Source organism: Callithrix jacchus, chromosome 9, assembly GCF_049354715.1.
Source record: "Callithrix jacchus isolate 240 chromosome 9, calJac240_pri, whole genome shotgun sequence".
In the NCBI taxonomy this organism is placed as follows: Eukaryota; Metazoa; Chordata; class Mammalia; order Primates; family Cebidae; genus Callithrix; species Callithrix jacchus.
The window spans coordinates 17,176,037-17,196,064 of NC_133510.1; the positions used below are offsets into that span (position 1 = coordinate 17,176,037).

The following is a 20,028-nucleotide window of genomic DNA, read 5'->3' on the forward strand; positions in this document are numbered from 1 at the left end:
ACGGAGTAAAAAAAGCAAGGCTTTGAAATCAGACTGATCTATGTTCAAGTTCTGGTTTCATCATTACACACCTGGCAGCTAGAGTGCTTTGCCTCCTATCCTTCTTATCTGACTCATCATTCCTTGGAATTTTACCCAACTGCTTCTCTCCCGTCCTCCAAACAACTGCTGAAATCATACTTCCTTCAGGAAGTCTTCCTAAATGGACCAAAGGAGGGGCAGCCTCTGCTCCCTTATCCCCAAGGAAAGTGCCCATGTCCTGAGAGGTGCCATGCCCTGAGCTACTCTCACGGCACTAAGTTTCTCATGACCCTTCTCTGCCTGCACACTAGACATAGGGCAGTGTGGCAGACAGACACCAAAGTGACCCTGTGATGCTTTGCCCCTGGCTGCCAGCTGTGCAATGATGGAGTAGGTTGAGCCCCAATTTATTCATCTGCGAAGAGGGCACAGCCACTATTTGAGTTGTCAGCATGAGCTGTCAGCAGGATTAAATGCCATAGCAAGGAATCAGCTACGGCAGGCTCTGAGATAACTTGAGGTACACCTTCTCTTTCATTATCCTTCTCTGGCTCTCCTCATTGGTCCCCAGAATCATGTGGAGGTTACATTCCGCTTGCACTCAGGTATTATTCTTTCTAGCCAAACATTCAAAAATCCAATACAACCGTACTCCAATTTTCCTAGTTGATGAAGGTTTTCAACTCATATAAATTAGGGGCAAAAAATTAACTGTTGGCATAAAAAAATCTTAAATTCAAGTTAAAAGTCAAGATTGCCTAGGCTGGGCATGGTGGCTCATGCCTGTAATCCCAGCACTGTAGGAGGCTGAGGCAGGCAGATCACTTGAGGTCAGGAGTTTGAGACCAGCCTGGCCAACATGGTGAAACCCCGTCTCTACCAAAAATACAAAAATTAGCCAGGTGTGGGGTGTGCACCTGTAATCCCAGATGCTCAGGAGGCTGAGGCAGGAGAATCACTTGAACCTGGGAGGCGGAAGTTGCAATGAGCCTAGATCATGCCACTGCACTCCAGCCTGGGGAACAGAGTGAGTGTCTCAAAAGAAAAAAAAAGATTGCCGTTTATGAAATAATGCTCATAATTAGCTTTCCCAAAAAATTTTCAAACTCTGCTCTTCCAATTTAGTCCCAGTTGCTAAACTCCTTTCATCATTTATCTTTTTTTCTCTCTCTTTCTCACACACACATATAGAGACATTAAGCTTCTCCTGATAATATTACTTTGTGCCATACACTCTCCTAATACTTTCCATAAATTTAATCCTCCCCATGCCTGTATCCCCCTTTAAGTAACCTGTCCACGTTTATCAGCTAGTAAATGACAGAGCTGCACTGTGAACCCAGGCAGTCACATGTTCAGTTCTGGCACAGTGCATGAATACACGAGGTGCTCAAAAAATGTTGTTTTGTTATTTTTGAGACAGAGGTTCATTCTTGTTGCCCAGACTGGAGTGCTATGGTGCAAGCCCAACTCACAGCAACCTCCAACTCCTGGGTTCAAGCGATTCTCCTGCCTCAGCCTCCCAAGTAGCTGGGATTACAGGTATATACCACCACACCCAGCTAATTTTGTTTTTTTAGTAGAGATGAGGTTTCTCCATGTTGGTCAGGCTGGTCTTGAACTCTCAATCTCAGGCAATCCGCCCACCTCAGCCTCCAGAGTGCTGAGACTACAGGCGTGAGCCACCACACCCCGCCCCATCTCCCTTCTTTTTTTTTTTAATTGCATTTTAGGTTTTGGGGTACATGTGCAGAACATGCAAGATAGTTGCATAGGTACACATGTGGCAGTGTGATTTGCTGCCTTCCTCCTCTTCACCCACATCTGGCATTCCTCCCCATGCTATCCCTCCCCAACTTCCCCCTCTATTCCCCCCAATAGACCCCAGTGTGTAGTACTACCTTCCCTGTGTCCACGTGTTCTCATTGTTCATCACCTGCCTATGAGTGAGAATATGCGGTATTTCATTTTCTGTTCTTGTGTCAGTTTGCTGAGAATGATGTTCTCCAGATTCATCCATGTCCCTACGAAGCACATGAACTCATCGTTTTTGATTGCTGCATAATATTCCATGGTGAATATGTGCCACATTTTTCCAGTCCAGTCTATCACCGATGGGCATTTGGGTTGGTTCCAGGTCTTTGCTATTGTAAACAGTGCTGCAATGAACATTCGTGTGCATGTGTCCTTATAGTAGAACGATTTATAGTCCTTTGGGTATAAGCCCAGTAATGGGATTGCTGGGTCAAATGGAATTTCTATTTCTAGGTCCTTGAGGAATGGCCACACTGTCTTCCACAATGGTTGAACTAATTTACACTCCCACCAGCAGTGTAAAAGTGTTCCTATTTCTCCGCATCCTCTCCAGCATCTGTTGTCTCCAGACTTTTTAATGATCACCATTCTAACTGGCTTGAGATGGTATCTCAATGTGGTTTTGATTTGCATTTCTCTAATGACCAGTGATGATGAGCATTTTTTCATATGTTTCTTGGCCTCAGGTACATCTTATTTTGTAAAGTGTCTGTTCATATCCTTTGCCCATTTTTGAATGGACTTGTTTGTTTTTTCTTGTAAATCTCTTTCAGTTCTTTGTAAATTCTTGATATCAGCCCTTTGTCAGATGGGTAAACTGCAAAAATTTTTTCCCATTCTGTTGGTTGCCGATTCACTCTAATGACTGTTTCTTTTGCTGTGCAGAAGCTGTGGAGTTTGATTAGGTCCCATTTGTCTATTTTGGCTTTTGTTGCCAATGCTTTTGGTGTTTCTTAACTTTTTCTGCCTATCATCTCCATTTACACACATTAATAGGCACCATCCCTGCCGTGGCCACTAGATGTCAGAATAAAGCACTCCATGGAGCTCTGATGTTCAAGATCTACTACTGGATAAAGATCTTAGTAAGTGCTTAGACATTTTAAAAGACAAATAGTAACACACAAACCAAGAAGCTGGATATAAGCAGAACTGCTTGATCCAAGGAAAAAGGGTGACTGTATATTTTAATAAAAGTCCATTTTTAAGATTACAAAATATTTAAAAAATAGAATTTCTTGTAGAAACTGAAATGGCAGTGTTCTATGTGTATTTGAGAGAATGAAAACAGAGAGACTCAGCCTAGATGTGGAAGAGGAGAACAAAGCATAAGAAACTCAGAAATAATAACGGCTTTGGGTCCTAAGTTGAAGAATTGGGGTTCCAGCTAAATTCACCTAAAGCTCTGGTAGATAAGAAAACCCAGCCACAAAGTCTGGGGCCACCCTCAAGACTTTGCTAAGTATCATATGTAAGTAATTCTTTTTGCATTTGTATTTTGTATGTTAGAGACTACGTGCACTCCTGATGTCTATTCTGCTCTACATCTACAATTACAGAACAGACATCTGGGCACATAACCCACTAACTAAAGTCTAAACTTCCCAGACTCCTTTGCACACAGGTGTGGCCATGTGACCAGGTAATGATCAATAGAATGTGAAAAGAAACAATATACACAACTTTCAGATAGTGCTCTTAGAAAGAAAGAGCTTGCTTTCTCTTTCCCCCTTTTCTCTTCCTACTGGCTAGAATATAAATATGGTGTTGAATGTGGCTGGACCACAAACTAAAACTCTTGGTCCCTCTCACCCTCGAGCTGCCATATCAATCCTGAACTGCTTGTGTGCAGTAAGTTATAGGAAAGAGAAATTACTTTCTATCATGTTGAAGTTTCTGTTATTTTAGCCTGTCAGAGAAGCTGAATGAGCATTCTAATTAATATTATTATAAAGTCATATAAAATTCATTTTTACATTTTGACTGTACTATCATTCTTATGAAATACATTAAACAATACGTTTCTCTTCATTTCACAAATGGGAAAACTGATCGAGACCACTGTATTTGTCTGTTTTCACACTTCTATAAGGAACTGAGACTGCGTAATTTTAAAGGAAACAAGTTTAATTGACTTACAATTAAATTTAACTGACTTACATGGCTGGAGAGGCCTCTGGAAAATTACAATCATGGCAGAAGGCAAAGGGAAAGCAAGGTACCCTCTTCACAAGGTGGCAAGAAGGAAAATGAGTGCAGGAGGAACTGCCAAACACTTAGAACCATCAGATCTTATGAAAACTCACTATTGGGAGAACAGCATGGGGGAAACCCGCCCATGATTCAATTATCTTCACCTGGCCTCTCCTTTGACATGTGAGGATTACGGGGATTATAATTTAAGATGAGATTTGAGTGGGGACACAAAGCCTAACCATATCAACAACCATCTAAAAAAAGTTATTTTTCTCTGCCAAAGAATGATTATGGCTTAAGATATAACCCAGACGAAACTCAAAGTTCATTTGTTAACATAAATGTGGAGTCCTGAGTGGGTCCTTATTGGGTACAGTACATGACTATGGGTCATCAGTTTCAGTTAGAACGAAATTAAAGAGAGTGGAATGAAGTAAACTCTAGATGGGAAATTACTTCGTTCCTCCAGACACCACAGTGGAACAGAGATCACCTTGTCACAGGCACAGAATTTCAGGGCTTGGAGGGGAAAAAAAGTCATCTTATAGAAGCTTAGTGCACAGTGAGTTAGCAGAGACAGCACTAGCGCTAAGGGTCAGTGTTTGTTACAATGCCACCCTGACATTCCTATTTTGTCATTTTTAACATTAAACATTTATTAAGGGTAAACTGAGTGCAACTCACCATACTAGGTGCTTGATGCAGCAGGCATGGTTTAGAGGGCTTGTATGTTGCACACAAACTCTTGAGTGGCAAAGCAGGATTTTGACTTAAGGCTGTCTGTCTCCAATACCTGTGTAATTTCCACTACTTTCCATTGCCTCTTTTAATAGAAGCAACCGGATGTCAAGATGTAGAGTTTTCATTAGTTTTTCTTTGCTTGTTTGCTTTTTTGTTTATGCAAATAGTGTGAAGTTGTTATCGTCTCAAAATAATATGTGACAAGATAGTATTGCAAGCCTCATGGGAATCCTTCAAGCCAAAAAACATGCAACAGATACACAAAAAACTAAAAGCAAGAAACTAAATCATACCAACAGAGAAAATCACCTTCACTAGAGGAAGACAGGATAAAAAGAGGAAAGAAGAGACCACAAAACAACCAGAAAACAGATTTTTTAAAAAGCAGAAATAAGTCCTTACTTATCAATAACAACATTGAATGTAATGGACTTAACTCTCCAATCAAGATAGACTGCCTGAACAAATGAAAAAACAAGACCCACTGATCTGTTGCCAATAAGAAACATACTTCATTTATAAAAACACAAATAAGCTGAAAATAAAGGGACCAAAAAAGGTATTCTATAAGAATGGAAACCAAAAAAGAGCAGGAGTAGCTATATTTATATCAGACGAAATAAGTTTCAAGACAAAAACTGTAAGACGAGGCAAAGAAAGTCAGTATATAATAATAAAGGGATCAATTTAGCCAGAGGCAACTTTAAATATATATGCACCAAACACTGGAGCATCCAGATATATAAAGCAAATATTATTAGAGCTAAATATAGAGAGATAGGCCCCAATACAATAATAGCTAAAGATTTTAACATCCTATTTTCAGCACTGGACATATCTTCCAGACTGAAAATCAACAAAGAAACATCAGACTTATAAAGTGCAATAAAATTTATATATATATATGTAAAGAACCATCAGACTTAATCTGTACTATAGATGAAATGTATCTACTAGATATTTACAGACATTCATCCAACTGCTGCAGAATATACAGTATCTTCCTCAGCACATGGATCATTCTCAGGGATGGATCATATGTTAGGTCACAAAACAGGTCTTAAAATATTCCAAAAATAAAAATAACAGCAAGTATCTTCTCTGACCACAGTGGAATAAAACCAGACATCAATAACAAGAGAAATTTGGAAAACAATACAGATACATGGAAATTAACAATATGCTCCTGAATGACTGATGAGTCAATGAATAAATTAAGGAGGAAATTGGAAAAGTTTTTGAAGCAAATGATAATGGAAACACAGCACACCAAAACCTATGGAATACAGCAAAAACGGTATAAGAGGGTTGTTTATAGCTGTAAGTGCCTACATCAAAAAGAGTAAAAACTTCAAACAATCTAATGATGCATCTTAGAGAACTAAAAAAGCAAGAACAAACCAAACCTAAAATTGTAATAGAAAATAATTAATAGAAACCATTTGTAAATGTTTCCTTTTGTTGCTACTGCTTTTGGCATATTTGTCATGAACTCTTTGCCCATGCCTATGTCCTGAATGCTGTTGCCTAGGTTGTCTTCTGGGGTTTTTATAGTTTTGGGTTTTACATTGAAGTTTCTAATCCATCTAGAGTTAATTTTGTATATGGTGTAAAGAATGGGTCCAATTTCAGTCTTCTACATGTGGCTAGCCAGTTATGCCAGCACAATTTATTGAATAGGAAATCCTTTCCCCATTGCTTATTTTTGTCAGGTCTGTTGAAGATCAGATAGTTGTAGGTGTGCAGTCTGATTTCTGGGTTCTCTATTCTGTTCCATTATTCTATGTGTCTGTTTTTGTACTAGTACTATGATGTTTTGGTTATTGTAGCTCTGTAGTATAGTTTGAAGTGAGGTAGCTATTATTAAAAAGTCAAAAAATTGGCTGGGCATGGTGGCTCATACCTGTAATCCCAGCACTTTGGAAGACTGAGGCAGGCAGATTATGAGGTCAGGAGTTTGAAACCAGCCTGGCCAACATGGTGAAACCCTGTCTCTACTAAAAATACAAAAATTAACTGGGTGTGGTGGCACACGCCTGTAATCCCAGCTACTCAGGAGTTTGAGGCAGGTGAATTGCTTGAACCTGGGAAACAGAGGTTACAGTGAGCCAAGATCCCACCACTGCACTCCAGCCTGGGCGACAGAGCAAGACCTCATCTCAAAAAAAAAAAAAAAAAAAAAATTAAAAAACATGCTGGCAAGGTTGTAAAGAAAAAAGAATGCTTGTACACTGTTGATGGGAGTGGAAATTAGCTCAGCCATTGCAGAAGGCAGTGTGGTGATTCTCAAAGAGCCAAAGACAGAAATACCATTCAACCCAGCAATCTCTTTACTGGGTGTATACCAAAGGAACACAAATTATTCTATTATACAGACACATGCACCTGTATGTTCATTGTAGAACTATTTACAATTGCAAAGACATGAAATCAACCTAAATGCACCTCAGTGATAGACTGGATGACGAAAACGTGGTGCATATACATCATAGAATACTATGCAGCATAAAAACTGAGATCATTTTCGTTGCAAGGACGTGGATGGAGCTGGAGGCCATTACCCTTAGCAAAATAACACAGGAACAGATAACCACATACCACATGTTCTTACATTTAAGTGGAAACTAAATGATGAGAACACATGGACACAAAGAGGGAACAACTCACACTGAGGCCTTTTGGAGGGTGGAGAGTGGGAGGAGGGAGAAGATCAGGAAAAAGTAACCAATGGGGACTAGGCTTAGTGCCTAGGTAATGAAATAATCTGTAAAATAAACCCCCATGACACAACTTTCCTGATATAACAAACCTGCACTAGTGCCCCCAAACTTAAAATGAACATTAAAAAATAGAAAAGAAATAATACAATCAGAGCAGAAATAAATAACATTGTAATTTAAAAATACAAAAAAAAGAAACAAAAATTTGGTTTTTTGAAAAGTTAAACAAAATTGACAAAGCTTTATCAAGGCTAAGAAAAAAAGAATATCTAAATAAACATAATCAGAAATGAAAAATTACAAGTGATGCTGCAGAAATTCAAAGGATCATTAGTGGCTACTGTAAGCAACTATATGCCAATAAATTGGGAAATCTAGAAGAAATGGACAAATTCTAGACACGTTGAACCTGGTTCAATATTGTACCAGGAAAACAAAAATCCCAAACCTGAACAGACCAATAACAAATAATGAGATCAAAGCTGTAATAAAAAGTCTTCCAGTAAAGGAAAACCTGGGACCCAATGGTTTCACTGCTGATTTCTACTGAACATATAAAGAAAAACTAATACCATCCTACTTAAACTTCTCCAAAAATAGAGAAGGGAATACTTCCAAACTCATTCTAGAGGCCAGTATTACCCTGTTGTTAAAACCAGACAAAGACACATGAAAAGAAAAGAGGACTATAGGCCAATATCTCTGATGAATATTGGCACAAAATATTTGCAAAATATTAGCAAACTGAATTCAAAAATACATTGGAAAGGTCACTCATCATGACCAAGTGGGATTTATCCTTGGGATGCAAAGATTGTTCAACATATGCAAATCAATCAATGTGAAACATCATATCAACAGAATAAAGGACGAAAACCATGTGATCATTTCAATTGATGCTGAAAAAGGATTCAATCGAGTTCAACATCTATTCATAATTTAAAACCTCTCAAAAAAACTAGGCATAGAAGAAAACATACCTTAACATAATAAAAGCCATATACAACAAACCCACAGCTAATATCACACTGAATAGGGAAAAACTGAAAGCCTTTCCTCTAAGCTCTGAAACATGACAAAGATGCCCATTTTCACCACAGTCATTCAATGTACTACTGAAAGTTCTAGCTAGAGCAATCAGACAAGAAAAAGAAATAAAGGCTTCCAAATTAGAATGGATGAAGTTCAAATCATCCTTGTTTGCAGATGACATAATCTTATATTGAGAAAATCCTAAAGACTCCACACACACAAAAAAAAACTATTAGAACTGATAAATTCAGTGAAGTTGCAGGATGGAAAATCAACATACAAAAATCAGTAGCATTTCTGTATGCCAATAGTGAACAATCTGAAAAGAAATTTTTTAAAGTAACCCCATTTACAATAGCCACAAATAAAATTAAATGCCTAGGAATTAATCAAAGCAGAAAAAACAATCTCTATAATGAAAACTATAAAACAATGATGAAAAACATTGACGAGGACACCAAGAAATGGCAAGATATTCCATGTTCATGGATTGAAAGAATTAATATTATTAAAATGTCCACATTACCCAAAGCAATATACTGGCATAAAAACAGACACATAGACCAATGAACCAGAAAAGAGAACCCAGAAACAAATCCATACACCCACAGTGAACTCATTTTTGACAAAGGTGCCAAGAACATATACGGGGGAAAAGACAGTCTCTTCAATAAATGGGGCTGGGAAAACTGAATATTTATATGCAGAAGAATGAAAGTAGGTCCATATCTCTCACCATATGCCAAAACAAAATGAAAATGGATTAAAGACTTAAATCTAAGACCTCAAATTATGAAACTATTATGAGAAAAAATGGGGGAAATATCTAGGACACTGGCCTGGGCAAAGATTTCTTCAGCAATACCCCACAAGCACAGGCATCCAATGCTAACATTGACAAATGGAATAACATCAAGTTCAAAAGCTTCTGCACAGCAAAAGATATAATCAACAAAGTGAAGAGACAACCCACAAAATGGAATAAAATATTTGCAAACCACTCATCTGACTAGGAATTAATAACCAGAATATCTGAGGAACTTAAACAACTCTATAGGTAAAAATAATCCAACCAAAAAGTGGGCAAAAGATTGGAATAGACATTTCTCAAAAGAAAACATACAAATGGCAAACAGCCATGTGAAAAGATGCTCAACATCACTGGTTATTAGAGAAATGCAAATCAAAACTACAGTAAGATATCATCTCACTCCAGTTAAAATGGCTTATATCCAAAAGATAGGCAATAACAAATGCTGGAGAGGATGTGGAGAAAGGGAACCCTCGTCCACTGTTGGTGGGAATGTAGATTAGTACAACCACTATGGAGAACAACAAAACAAAACACTAAGAATTGAGCTACTTATGATTCAGCAGTCCCACTGCTGGGTGTACACCCGGAAGAAAGGGACTCAGTGTATCAGAGAGATATCTGACTCTTGTTTGTTCCAGCACCATTCACACAGCCAAGATACGGAAGCAACCTGAGTGTCCGTCAACAGATGAACAGAGAAAGAAAATGTAGTCCATACACACAATACGGTACTATTCAGCTGTAATAAGAAAGAAGGAGGTTCTGTCATTTGCAACAACATGGCTGGAACTGGAGATCATTATGTAAAGTGAAACAAGCCAGGCACAGAAAGAAAAACACTGTATTTCTCACTTATATTTGAAATTTAAAAATCAAAACAATTGAACTCATGGACATAAAGAGTGGAAGGATCGTTACAAGGTAGTTGGGGGAGATGGGGATGGTTAGGGTACAAAAGTAATAGTTACAAACAATAAGAATTCATGAAGCATGAAGCCAGCATTTTTACAGACACACAAAAGTTGGTCAGAACTAGCACTGGTTTGAGGATTTGTTTTTTCTTTTTCTTGCTTTTTTTAACAGAGACAAGATTTCACTATGTTACCCAGTCTGGCCTCAAACTCCTGGGCTCAAGCGATCTGCCTGTCTCAGCCTCCCAAAGTGCTGGGATTGCAGGTGTGAGCCACCGTGACTGGCTGGGTTTGAGAATTTCAATGATATGATGATAAAAACCTGACTATTTGTCTTAGATTAGTCTGGCCTCAAACTCCTGGGCTCAAGCGATCTGCCTGTCTCAGCCTCCCAAAGTGCTGGGATTGCAGGTGTGAGCCACCGTGATTGGCTGGGTTTGAGAATTTCAATGATATGATGATAAAAACCTGACTATTTGTCTTAGATTAGACTATACCTCAGCACACACTCAGGCCATCATGTCAGCTGCTCAGTACAGAAGCAGGTTGGCTGCCCACACATCTGCATTCCCTGAGCATGTTGCCCACTCCTGTTTCTGCTGTCTTTGGCCTTCTAGAAAGTTGTCTTCTCCAAGGTTGGTTTATCCCAGGAGATACTTGGAAAGTGCCCAGAGTCCTCAAGTGAAATAGGGACATTGATTCAATCCCAGCTTGACCGCTTCCCACCATACCTCCCAGATGATAAAGGCTGTATCAGGAGTGTCCCCTCCAGAAGTCCCATTGCCTCCATCCTTGGTCCCATCACTTGGAAACATGAGACCGTATCCACCTTGAGTCAATTCCAGAAACCTAGAACAAGGGGTCCTTCTACCTTTCTATTTCCATTTCTGCTTAGTCCCATAAAGTGAAAGGAAATGTAGCCACCCTTAGGCTAAGTTCCACGTTCTCTCCTCCATAGATGAGCATTCCACCATCCAGAGACCCGATCTCTCCCAGGAAGAGCCTGTTAGCAGCAAAGATGCCCATGATTGAAGGACTCCTACAGAGCACACAGCAAGAGTCACTAATCTCTCCACAAGGAACGGAGGTGAGGGGTGGGATGCTCAATGATTATTTGGGCTTCAGAACTCTATCTAAGTCTGTTCTTATCATGAAGGCCTTCCCTAAACCCTCAGGCTGGACTAAGTGCATGTAGCTTTCCCTGGCCCACTGTGTTATCATAACCCTTCTCAAAATACATTGAAATTACATCTTTTTCATCTAGATATCCTTACTTCATAGCCTGCTAATGCTTGAAATGACCCAAATGCTTTCCAAAATTTTAAATTTTGCGAAATTTTCATTTTAAAATGACTAAAAGAATTTTAAATTTTAGAAAGAATTTGGGCCAAGCATTAGCAGGCTATGAAGGCTTGATTTTTGCCTGAAAGTCTCTAAATAGCCCAGTGTGTCTGTGACTTCTTAAGTGGGATAACTCATTGGGGGTTTTTCCCTCTATCCCTTGTCCTTTACCTCAACCCCTCCCTTCCTCACCCCAATTACTAGCACCAAAGATAAACAAAATCCATGCAGTTCATCCCCGCCTTCCCAGGTGCTACCCACGTTCCCTGAACCTGCTCAGACTTAGTTCACTGGGGCAGTGACATCATGCAGATCAATCCAGGCTTGGGGCAGCGCATCATAGCGGCACCAGAGTTCCCAGTTAAACCCATCAACTGCCAGTTGATACTTATCCAGTTCAAAGGTGTCAAAATGAATGTTGTCAAACACAGGAGACACAGTCACGGTGTGGTCTTCTTGAATCCGAGCCAAGATTGGCTCTGCCCTAGAAGAGTGTGCAGCAAGCTGCTCCAAGCACCTTGCCCTAACATTGAGCACCTCCTCCATTTAGGCTGTGCTAAGTTGTGAGTAGAACTCTGCAGAGTCCGAAGAATCTCTAACTTTTGAGGTAGCCGAGGCTGCTAGCAGCCGACCCGTGTCAAGAACAGGTTTGAAATTAGTACCCAAGGAGCACCCCCAGGCATTGTGAAGCAGGATTATCAGTATTTATATTACTCCTTGAATTTATGTTATCTCTTGGTTCTCCCTGCTTCCAAAATGATGCTTCTTTCCTGTCTGATTCTTCACATTTTTTAAATAACATAGCTGTCTTTATCATATCATGTCATTTTAGGGCTGGGGAAAAATCTTTAAAATAAACAAAGGCTAATCTCTTCATCTTTACAGTTAAAGATACAATGTCTAGTTAAGTGAAGTGACTTATTCAAATTCACAAAGTATTTGACAGTCAGAGTTATGATCCAAATGTCGATACTCTCCACCATGCTGCTTCTCTTAGCCAAGCAAAATGTCTGCATAAAAGCATGCTCTTTGTTTAAGGTCTGGTGCTGACTTTCCCTATGTCCACAGTATTCTGTCTTGTGTTTAATACATGCCCAAGATCTCCTGTCTGCCCTTCCCAGAAGAATCAGCTTCCTTGAGCCTTATCATCCAACATTGACTTCAATGTGAGCGTCCAAATGGCGACCACATCTGCTGTGGCAGCTTCCCAGCCACTGTTACGGGCTTGAGCAAGACCTTCCCTCTCAGGGTGCCGTATTATTTTCAGTGGTCCTGAATACTATTGGTTATAAAGTTTAATCTTCTCATCCAAGTGTACCTTTAGTTCTCCTGTCAACCAAGTGCACACCTATAGAAATCTGAGTGCAATAATCAGTTTGATGCAGAAGTTTTATACTATTCTATAATAGCGGCTGGACTATCTCCAGCATAAAATGGGCAATTCTTTTTTTTTTTTTTTTTTTTATTTTTTAAAATAAAGATGGGCTTTCACCATGATAACCAGGCTGGTTCTGAACGCCCGACCTCAGGTGATCCACCCACCTCAGCCTCCCAAACTGCTAGGATTACAGGCGTGAGCCACCACGCCCGGCCACAAATAAGACATTTTATTTGCCACACATTTTATTTGCCACTATTATAAGTCTGAATTTTAAACAGATTCTTGGACTGGTGGTTCATATCCATCAGCTCGTTCAACTTTAGCACCTGTCTCATCCCCAGTGGCTTTTCCAGAACTACTGCCTTCACCATGAAGCTCCATGAGTTTTCCCAATTCAAACTTGGGCTTCTTCAGCATTTTTACTTTTCTAACGAAGACATCATGGAGAGGATAAATAGATTGGCAAGCCTTTTCTATGTCTTTCCCAATGCTGTCTGGAATCAATTTATTGACCACTTCTTTCAAGTCATTTGTCTGCACCTCTCGGGTCATGATTTCCATCATCTTCTTCCGGATTTGGCGGACCTGTTGGTGCTGAGCATAAGAGGTCTTCCGTATCTGATTGTTGCGTTTTTTAGTAAAACCAACACAGACCAGATGAAGCAAGTAACCATCGGTAGTCTTGACATCAACATGAGCTTCAATCATTGTCTGCCATTTTTTGACCATGGAACACATTTTGTCACGGGTAAGATCCATGCCATGGAAGTTAGTCAGGCAGTTTTTGCCCTGAACATCTTCAGTAATCAGCTTGAATTTTCTAAATGCAACTTCATCATTCTGCAAATCAGCAAGACTAACTTCAAACACTCGACCCTTGAGGCCATCAGATGCAATTTTGGTTCCTTGGGTCCTGGTGACTAGCGTCTTTCCAATATTTCTTATATTGAACATAGCGGGTGCTTTCACATCATACCAATCTTTCTTAGAAAATGGATCAACCACTTTCTTCTTGGCTCCCTTTTTACCGCCTTTCGTAAGGCGCTTGTTCTTGCCAACCGCCATGGTGCTGCTCAGAGAGCCAAAAGGGCGGAAGTCAAAATGGGCAATTCTAAGAGTCAACTAGAATAGTAGTATTTCCCCTGTGCCTGCCTCTCTTCTCGCTTTCACCTGAAGTGTACTGTGATCGTTTCTAATTTCCTTGCCCTCACAGTTAACCTATCTTAGAATGATAATACTGCTTACTACCTGTTAGGCACTGTCACAGGTGCTTCTTAACATTGAGAGGTTCTTGAGAGAATGAGTAGGACAGACCTAGCCTAACTAAGGTACAGAGGCTGATGGAAAACACTGCAGGAACCTGGAACATCTTCATAACTAAACTCTCAAGACTTTCTGGAAAATCCATAAATGACTAAAATTGTTTTGTTTTAGATATTTCCAGTTGATCTACTTAAGGACCAACTGGGACAGAATGCACAAATTAATCTCTTTGCCAGCTTCTAGCTAGTGAGTTTAGCTCAAAAATTATGCAAACACGATTCACTATTCCTGGACTGTTTACAGGTGGTTTTCTTTTCTCTCTTCCCTCTCTTTTAATAAACCTTGTCTATGGCTTTGCTCCTTGGCTCAGCCTACCGCTGACTTCCTCACATGTAAGAAAAAAACCTGAATGCAAATCACTGAGCAGTATGACCCTGAATTACTCATTGATAAAATCAATTAATTTAATTCTGAAAGAATCTCATGTGGTAGGCACTACAATATCCCCACTATACAGATGAAGAAACTGAGGCACAAAGAGTTTTAAAAACTTTTCTGAGTCACATATCTAATGAGTGGCATGCCCTGAACATGAGCCTATGCTGTCTTTAGCCACCAGGACACATTGTCTCAAGAACTCTGTGAGTACCTGGTTGGGTTGATCAAGTCCTCCCTCCATCTCCTCTCTCCCCATAGAATCTCACAACCAAGGAATGAGATTCTTGCTGGCCCGTCTCTCAAAAGAAGAGCGTATTTGTGAGACCTACACTGACTATGGCACCCACGTGACTGGCAGTAAAACTTGCCCCATTTTAGATCTGTTGCACTCAAGAGTGATTGTCTCAATTATTGAAGGTTCTAAACAGAGCTAGTACATCTAAGTCTGTTTGCTTCCTTTGGGAGTAAGCTGGGGTAGCCAAGGCAGCCAGTCTGTATACCTACACAGACACTATTTTTACTCAGTAATCCATAGGAGGTGCCACTGAACCCAAATATCTAGATTCTAATTTGATCACTACCTATTTCTGTGTCACTGCCCATTAGATGTGTCTGTTTTCTCAACTTAAGAAAAAAGTAGCATGGTGGGCTTGGTGGCTCATGCCTGTAATTCCAGCACTTTGGGAGGCAAAAGTGAAGGATTGCCAGAGCCCAGGAGATCGAGACCTGGGCAACAGAGTAAAACTCTGACTCTTTTTCAGGGGAAAAAAAAAAAAAAAATATATATATATATATATATATACACACACACACACACACACACACACACACACACACACACACACACATATATATATAAATTCAAGAAAAGTACCAGATATTCAGGATCCTTCCAACTCCAAATTTTTATGACAGTAGATTCTGAGTCACCTCCTGAGAAATAATGCCTATCATATAGCGCAAAAATTAAGGATGCCTCAACAGGTCTTCTGAAGACAACCTATGCTCCTTCCCAGCTTTGCCCTCCTGCTGGTCTCTTCCCCAAACCTGTTATTTCAAGCTGGTCAGCTCAGGGGGCTTCTGGATTCCTCATTTTTGTTCACACCGTTCTTTCTGCACTCTCTAGTTCTCCACCCCAACCCAGTTTCTGAGTTGTCCTTCATTTCCTCTGCTGTCTCAAGCCCTGTGAAGCCTTCAAGTCCCAATGCAAGCCCATCTCCTCCAGGAAGCCTCCTTAGATCATCACGCCCCCCGCTCTGTGCTTTCTGATGCTCACTGACAGTTCACCTGGTTTGTCACATTATTCTCCACACATTGACATGTCTTTCCACAGATGGTCTTGCCTCATTAATTAACATGGAAACTTCTTGAACTCTCTGACATCCTTTTCCCTGCCTAGTGCCGGCACATGGTAGAAACTCAACATGTAGTTGTTGATTGTGTCATTTTCCTAAAATCAGGGCGAAAATACAGCATTCCACCTACTTTGATACAATTTCTAAAAAGCTTAGATCTCACCGAACATTTGAGTGGCATTAACATTTGAGTGATGTGAATAAAGCTTAACATCTAGGGAAAGACAGAAAACAGGCAAAGCTCTGGCTCCAGGTTGTGGCATTTCAAAAGTGCTGCAAATAATACCGAGATAGGCCATAGGCGAGGAGCAGAATACTAGCTAGCATGTAATGGGAACAGGCTCTCTCCTGAGCCCTTTACGCACATGATTTAATCCCAAAACTGGCCCTACCAGGTAGACACCATTATTTCCTGATGTTACAAGTGCAGAAACTGAGGTTTGAAGTGGTTGTCAGTTGCCCCCACATTCACATGCATAGTGAGTTTCTCTTTTGACATGCATAGTAGAGAGTTCCATTTATTTTCCTGTTTAACATAAAACAGATATTCGAGTTGTGCCTGGTGTAGGCCCAATTTGGCTGGTGTTTCCGTGGTTAATGAGAGAGACTCTCTAATTCCTGTCCCTGTAACACCAGAGAATGGCTGACAGTCCCCTCTTCTGTGACCATCCAAACAAATCATCTCTGTGGAAAACAAAAATTGGCTTCACACCCAAAGAATGTGTTATGATGGAGTGTAATTTAGAACAATAAGAAAGCTTTCTTTTTTCTTCTTTTATTTTTTAGAGATGGGATTTCACCATGTTGGCCAGGCTGGTCTTGAACTCCTGACCTCGTGATCCACCCATCTTGGCCTCCTAAAGTGCTGGGATTACAGGCGTGAGCCACTGCGACCCCACCTTGGTTTTTATGTGTCCACCCTGTGTTTGTAAACTTGGATTTTGTTTATTTTATCGTTTCACAGGAAAAAGTCCTAAATTAAGTCATATCTATACCCCATGGAACACAGAGGTATAAGCTGATTGATTTTTTTTTCACAGAATAAGATATCTTTCACAGTATTCCAGCTCAACCCTTGAGTTTGCCTCATGAAGACCCTGAGTCCCAAAGAGGTGAGGGGACTTGCCTAAGGTTGTCTCTGCCAAGGAGCAGAGCCAGTGTCTTCAGAAGCCCAGGGCAGAGGTCTTTCTAATCAAGCTCCTATTTTTGGCTTGGAAAACCAGGTGTGCAACTTGCTAACAGTCTCCATGCCCAGAAATGAATGAAGCCTGTCTCTTTTCTCTGGTTTTCAGTGGAATTTTACTCCAAGAATTGTACCTTCTTATTTTTTGTTTAGTTCCATTGGAAGTACAAGAGAGGAAGGTATGCAAAGGATGAAGGTAAGTATTTTTAGTGTGGAAGTCTAAAAAGGAAGGTTAAGCAATCATTTTGTTTGTTCTCTCTCCTGAGAGACAGGTTGAAAGTACAATAACCTATCCGGATCCGCAGAGAAGGAACATATTCTGCCTCCAAGGAGCTGCCACTTCATAGCCCTCATAGTCAGAAAACTTTTCCTTACTGCTAGCCCGAATCTCTACTTTAAGTTTTTGTAACTTAATTCTGCTCCCTTTTATTTGTTGCACAAAATCAATAAAACTAAGAGCCAACACTTGGTGAGAGGCTACCATGTACTAAATGCTAAATGCTTTACATAATTCATGTTTTTGGGTTTTGTTTTTGTTTTTGTTTTTGAGACGGAGTCTCGCTCTGTCACCCAGGCTTGAGTGCAATGGTACACTCAAGGCTCACTACGACCTCTGCCTTTTGGATTAAAGCGATTCTCCTGCCTCAGCCTCCCGAGTAGCTGGGATTACAGGTGCACAGCACTATGCCTGGCTAATTTTTATATTTTTAGTAGAGACGGGGTTTCACCATGTTGGTCAGACTGGTCTCAAACCTTGTGATCCACCAGCCTCAGCCTCCCAAAGTGCTGGATTACAGGTGTGAGCCACTGCGCCTGGCCCATAATTCATGTATTATAATAGGAACGTAGTGGTTAGAACTAGGGCTCAGGACTCTGAAGTTCATGGTCAAATCTCAATTCTGTCACTTACCAGCTGCGGGATATTGAACAAGTTCCTTCATTAGTCCATGCCTTAGTTTTGTGCATCTGTATAATGGGTCAAAAAGTGGTTCCTTCCTCATAGGGTGGTTGTAATGATTAAAATAGTTAATACATATAAGGTGCTTAGAACAAGCAATGTTAGCTACCATGATGATCTCATTTAATTCTCACTATAGTTCATAAAACAGTCATTATCAACATTCATATTTAGTGTATAAGAAAGCCAGAGCATGAAGATGTTGAGTTACCCAAGGACATAACACTTATAAAGGAGAAGCCTGGATTATGAACTCAGAAAATGAGGACTCAGGTCCACTGCCTTCCACATCTCTTCCTTGGGTGGGCTAGACTCAGGGCAGGGGGCACCCTGTGGGCAAGAGCTGTTACCATTTTGAAGAGTCAGCACCCAAACCTCTCTTTTCTTCAGGCTTAGTGATTTAGGAAGAGTGGTCTATTCGTCATAAGGAGCATCTCTAAGTTCCTTCCTGGCATCTAGAGTCCTCCTCTAGACTCTGTTTCACCCCACAGTCTCCTTCATGGTGACTGGGAGGTGTGCAGGTAGATTTGGAGACACACAGTCCTGGCCTAACCCCCAGTTCTGCCACTGGCTTGCAGTCCAGTTTAAGCACAGTGTGTGATCTCTCAAAGTCTTAGTTTCCTCATCTGTGTAATTGAGATAATATCCTCTGTCTTGACTTTGTGAAGATTAAATGTGGCTAACACAAATAGACCCTCAACTAATAATCTTCTTGTTTTCCCTACAAGAGAAACCCAGGGTGTCCTAAACTCGAAGCCAAACCTCTTTCCAGCCAAGCACAGATGACAAGTGATGATTTTTACAGTTATTCTTTATCATGTTGCTCACCATTTGAGCTGAAATCATCTACCAAGATTATTTCCTTCAACAATCGAGATGGTGTCCGGTTGATAATACTGGTGATGGCCTGTTGTATAACAGACAGAGCTACTCTTTGGGGATGTTCATATTTCTTTGTTTTAATTGATAAATAATAATTTTGTCTATTTATGGGGTACAGTGTGATGTTTTGATATATGTGTCCATTGAGGAAAGATGAAATCAAGTTAACCAACATATCTGTCATGTCACTGACTTCTTTTTTTGGCAAGAAGAATGTTAAAAATCTATTACTTAGTAATTTCAAACTGTGTAACTGCGGTCACCATGCAGTTTTAGAGCATTAACACTTACTCCTCTGGTCTAACTAAGATTACAGCCTTTGCTCAGCCTCTCTCCTTTCTTCATTCCTTCTCTTCCACTTCCCAGCCTCCGAAACCACCTTTTTCCTATTTCTATGAGAATGACTTTTTAGATTATTTCCAGGACATTTTCTTCCAGGCTTCTTCCTTGTGCTTGTTTTTGTTGTTGTTTGTTTGTGTTGTATTCTAACACACTCGCAGTTTTAAATTCTGTTTCTTTAACAATTAACAGTGGACCTTCGCCAGTTCACATTTTTTCGTGTTGCCACGTAATTGTCGGTAAGTGAACATTTCACATCTCCCAGCCCTCCTTTTTCTAACAGGCAGAACAGGGTATATTCTTGTTTAATGCACATGCACAGCGCTTGACTTTTGGTGCGTTTAACATTTCTCCCCCTCCCAACACCTGAGCCAATAAATGGCCATCTTGAACCAGCATCCGCTTGGTTAGTGAGGAGCTGCTTTGTTTCATGGACACATTCTTATGTTTCTTTTGCAGGTACCGAGTTTTGGCAATTGGGGATGAAAAAGATCAAACCAGGAAAGAGGATGAACTTAACAGGCAAGTGCTGGTATGTAGAGTTGCTTTTCCTCAGCTACTTAACTTGGTGGCTGACAACCTGGTGCACTGGGCCTGTTACTCTAGGGCCAAATCTACCCCACTACAAAACCAGTCAG

At 40.3% G+C, this 20,028-nt stretch overlaps 2 protein-coding genes across 7 annotated transcripts in view; one reads left to right on the top strand and one right to left on the bottom strand.

Annotated features, from left to right (window-relative positions):
* The window catches only part of LOC144577854 (uncharacterized), a 63,443-nt gene that overhangs the window by 1,942 nt on the left and 41,473 nt on the right, over positions 1-20,028 (top strand). For 3 of the 6 annotated variants that reach the window (XM_078338474.1, XM_078338473.1, XM_078338472.1), the window contains exons 2-4: positions 11,209-11,337; positions 17,365-17,407; positions 19,850-19,922. In XM_078338474.1, coding sequence (XP_078194600.1) covers positions 11,209-11,337; positions 17,365-17,407; positions 19,850-19,922 — 245 coding nt within the window. Of the gene's footprint in view, positions 1-11,208; positions 11,338-15,513; positions 17,252-17,364; positions 17,408-19,849; positions 19,923-20,028 lie in introns of those variants that run through there. The other 3 variants (XM_078338477.1, XM_078338475.1, XM_078338476.1) reach the window with 3 other exon arrangements.
* On the bottom strand, positions 13,197-14,063 carry LOC103794898 (small ribosomal subunit protein eS1). The gene has a single exon (XM_009002658.4). It carries the CDS (start codon positions 14,035-14,037, stop codon positions 13,243-13,245), a length of 795 nt encoding a protein of 264 aa, XP_009000906.3. The 5' UTR covers positions 14,038-14,063; the 3' UTR covers positions 13,197-13,242.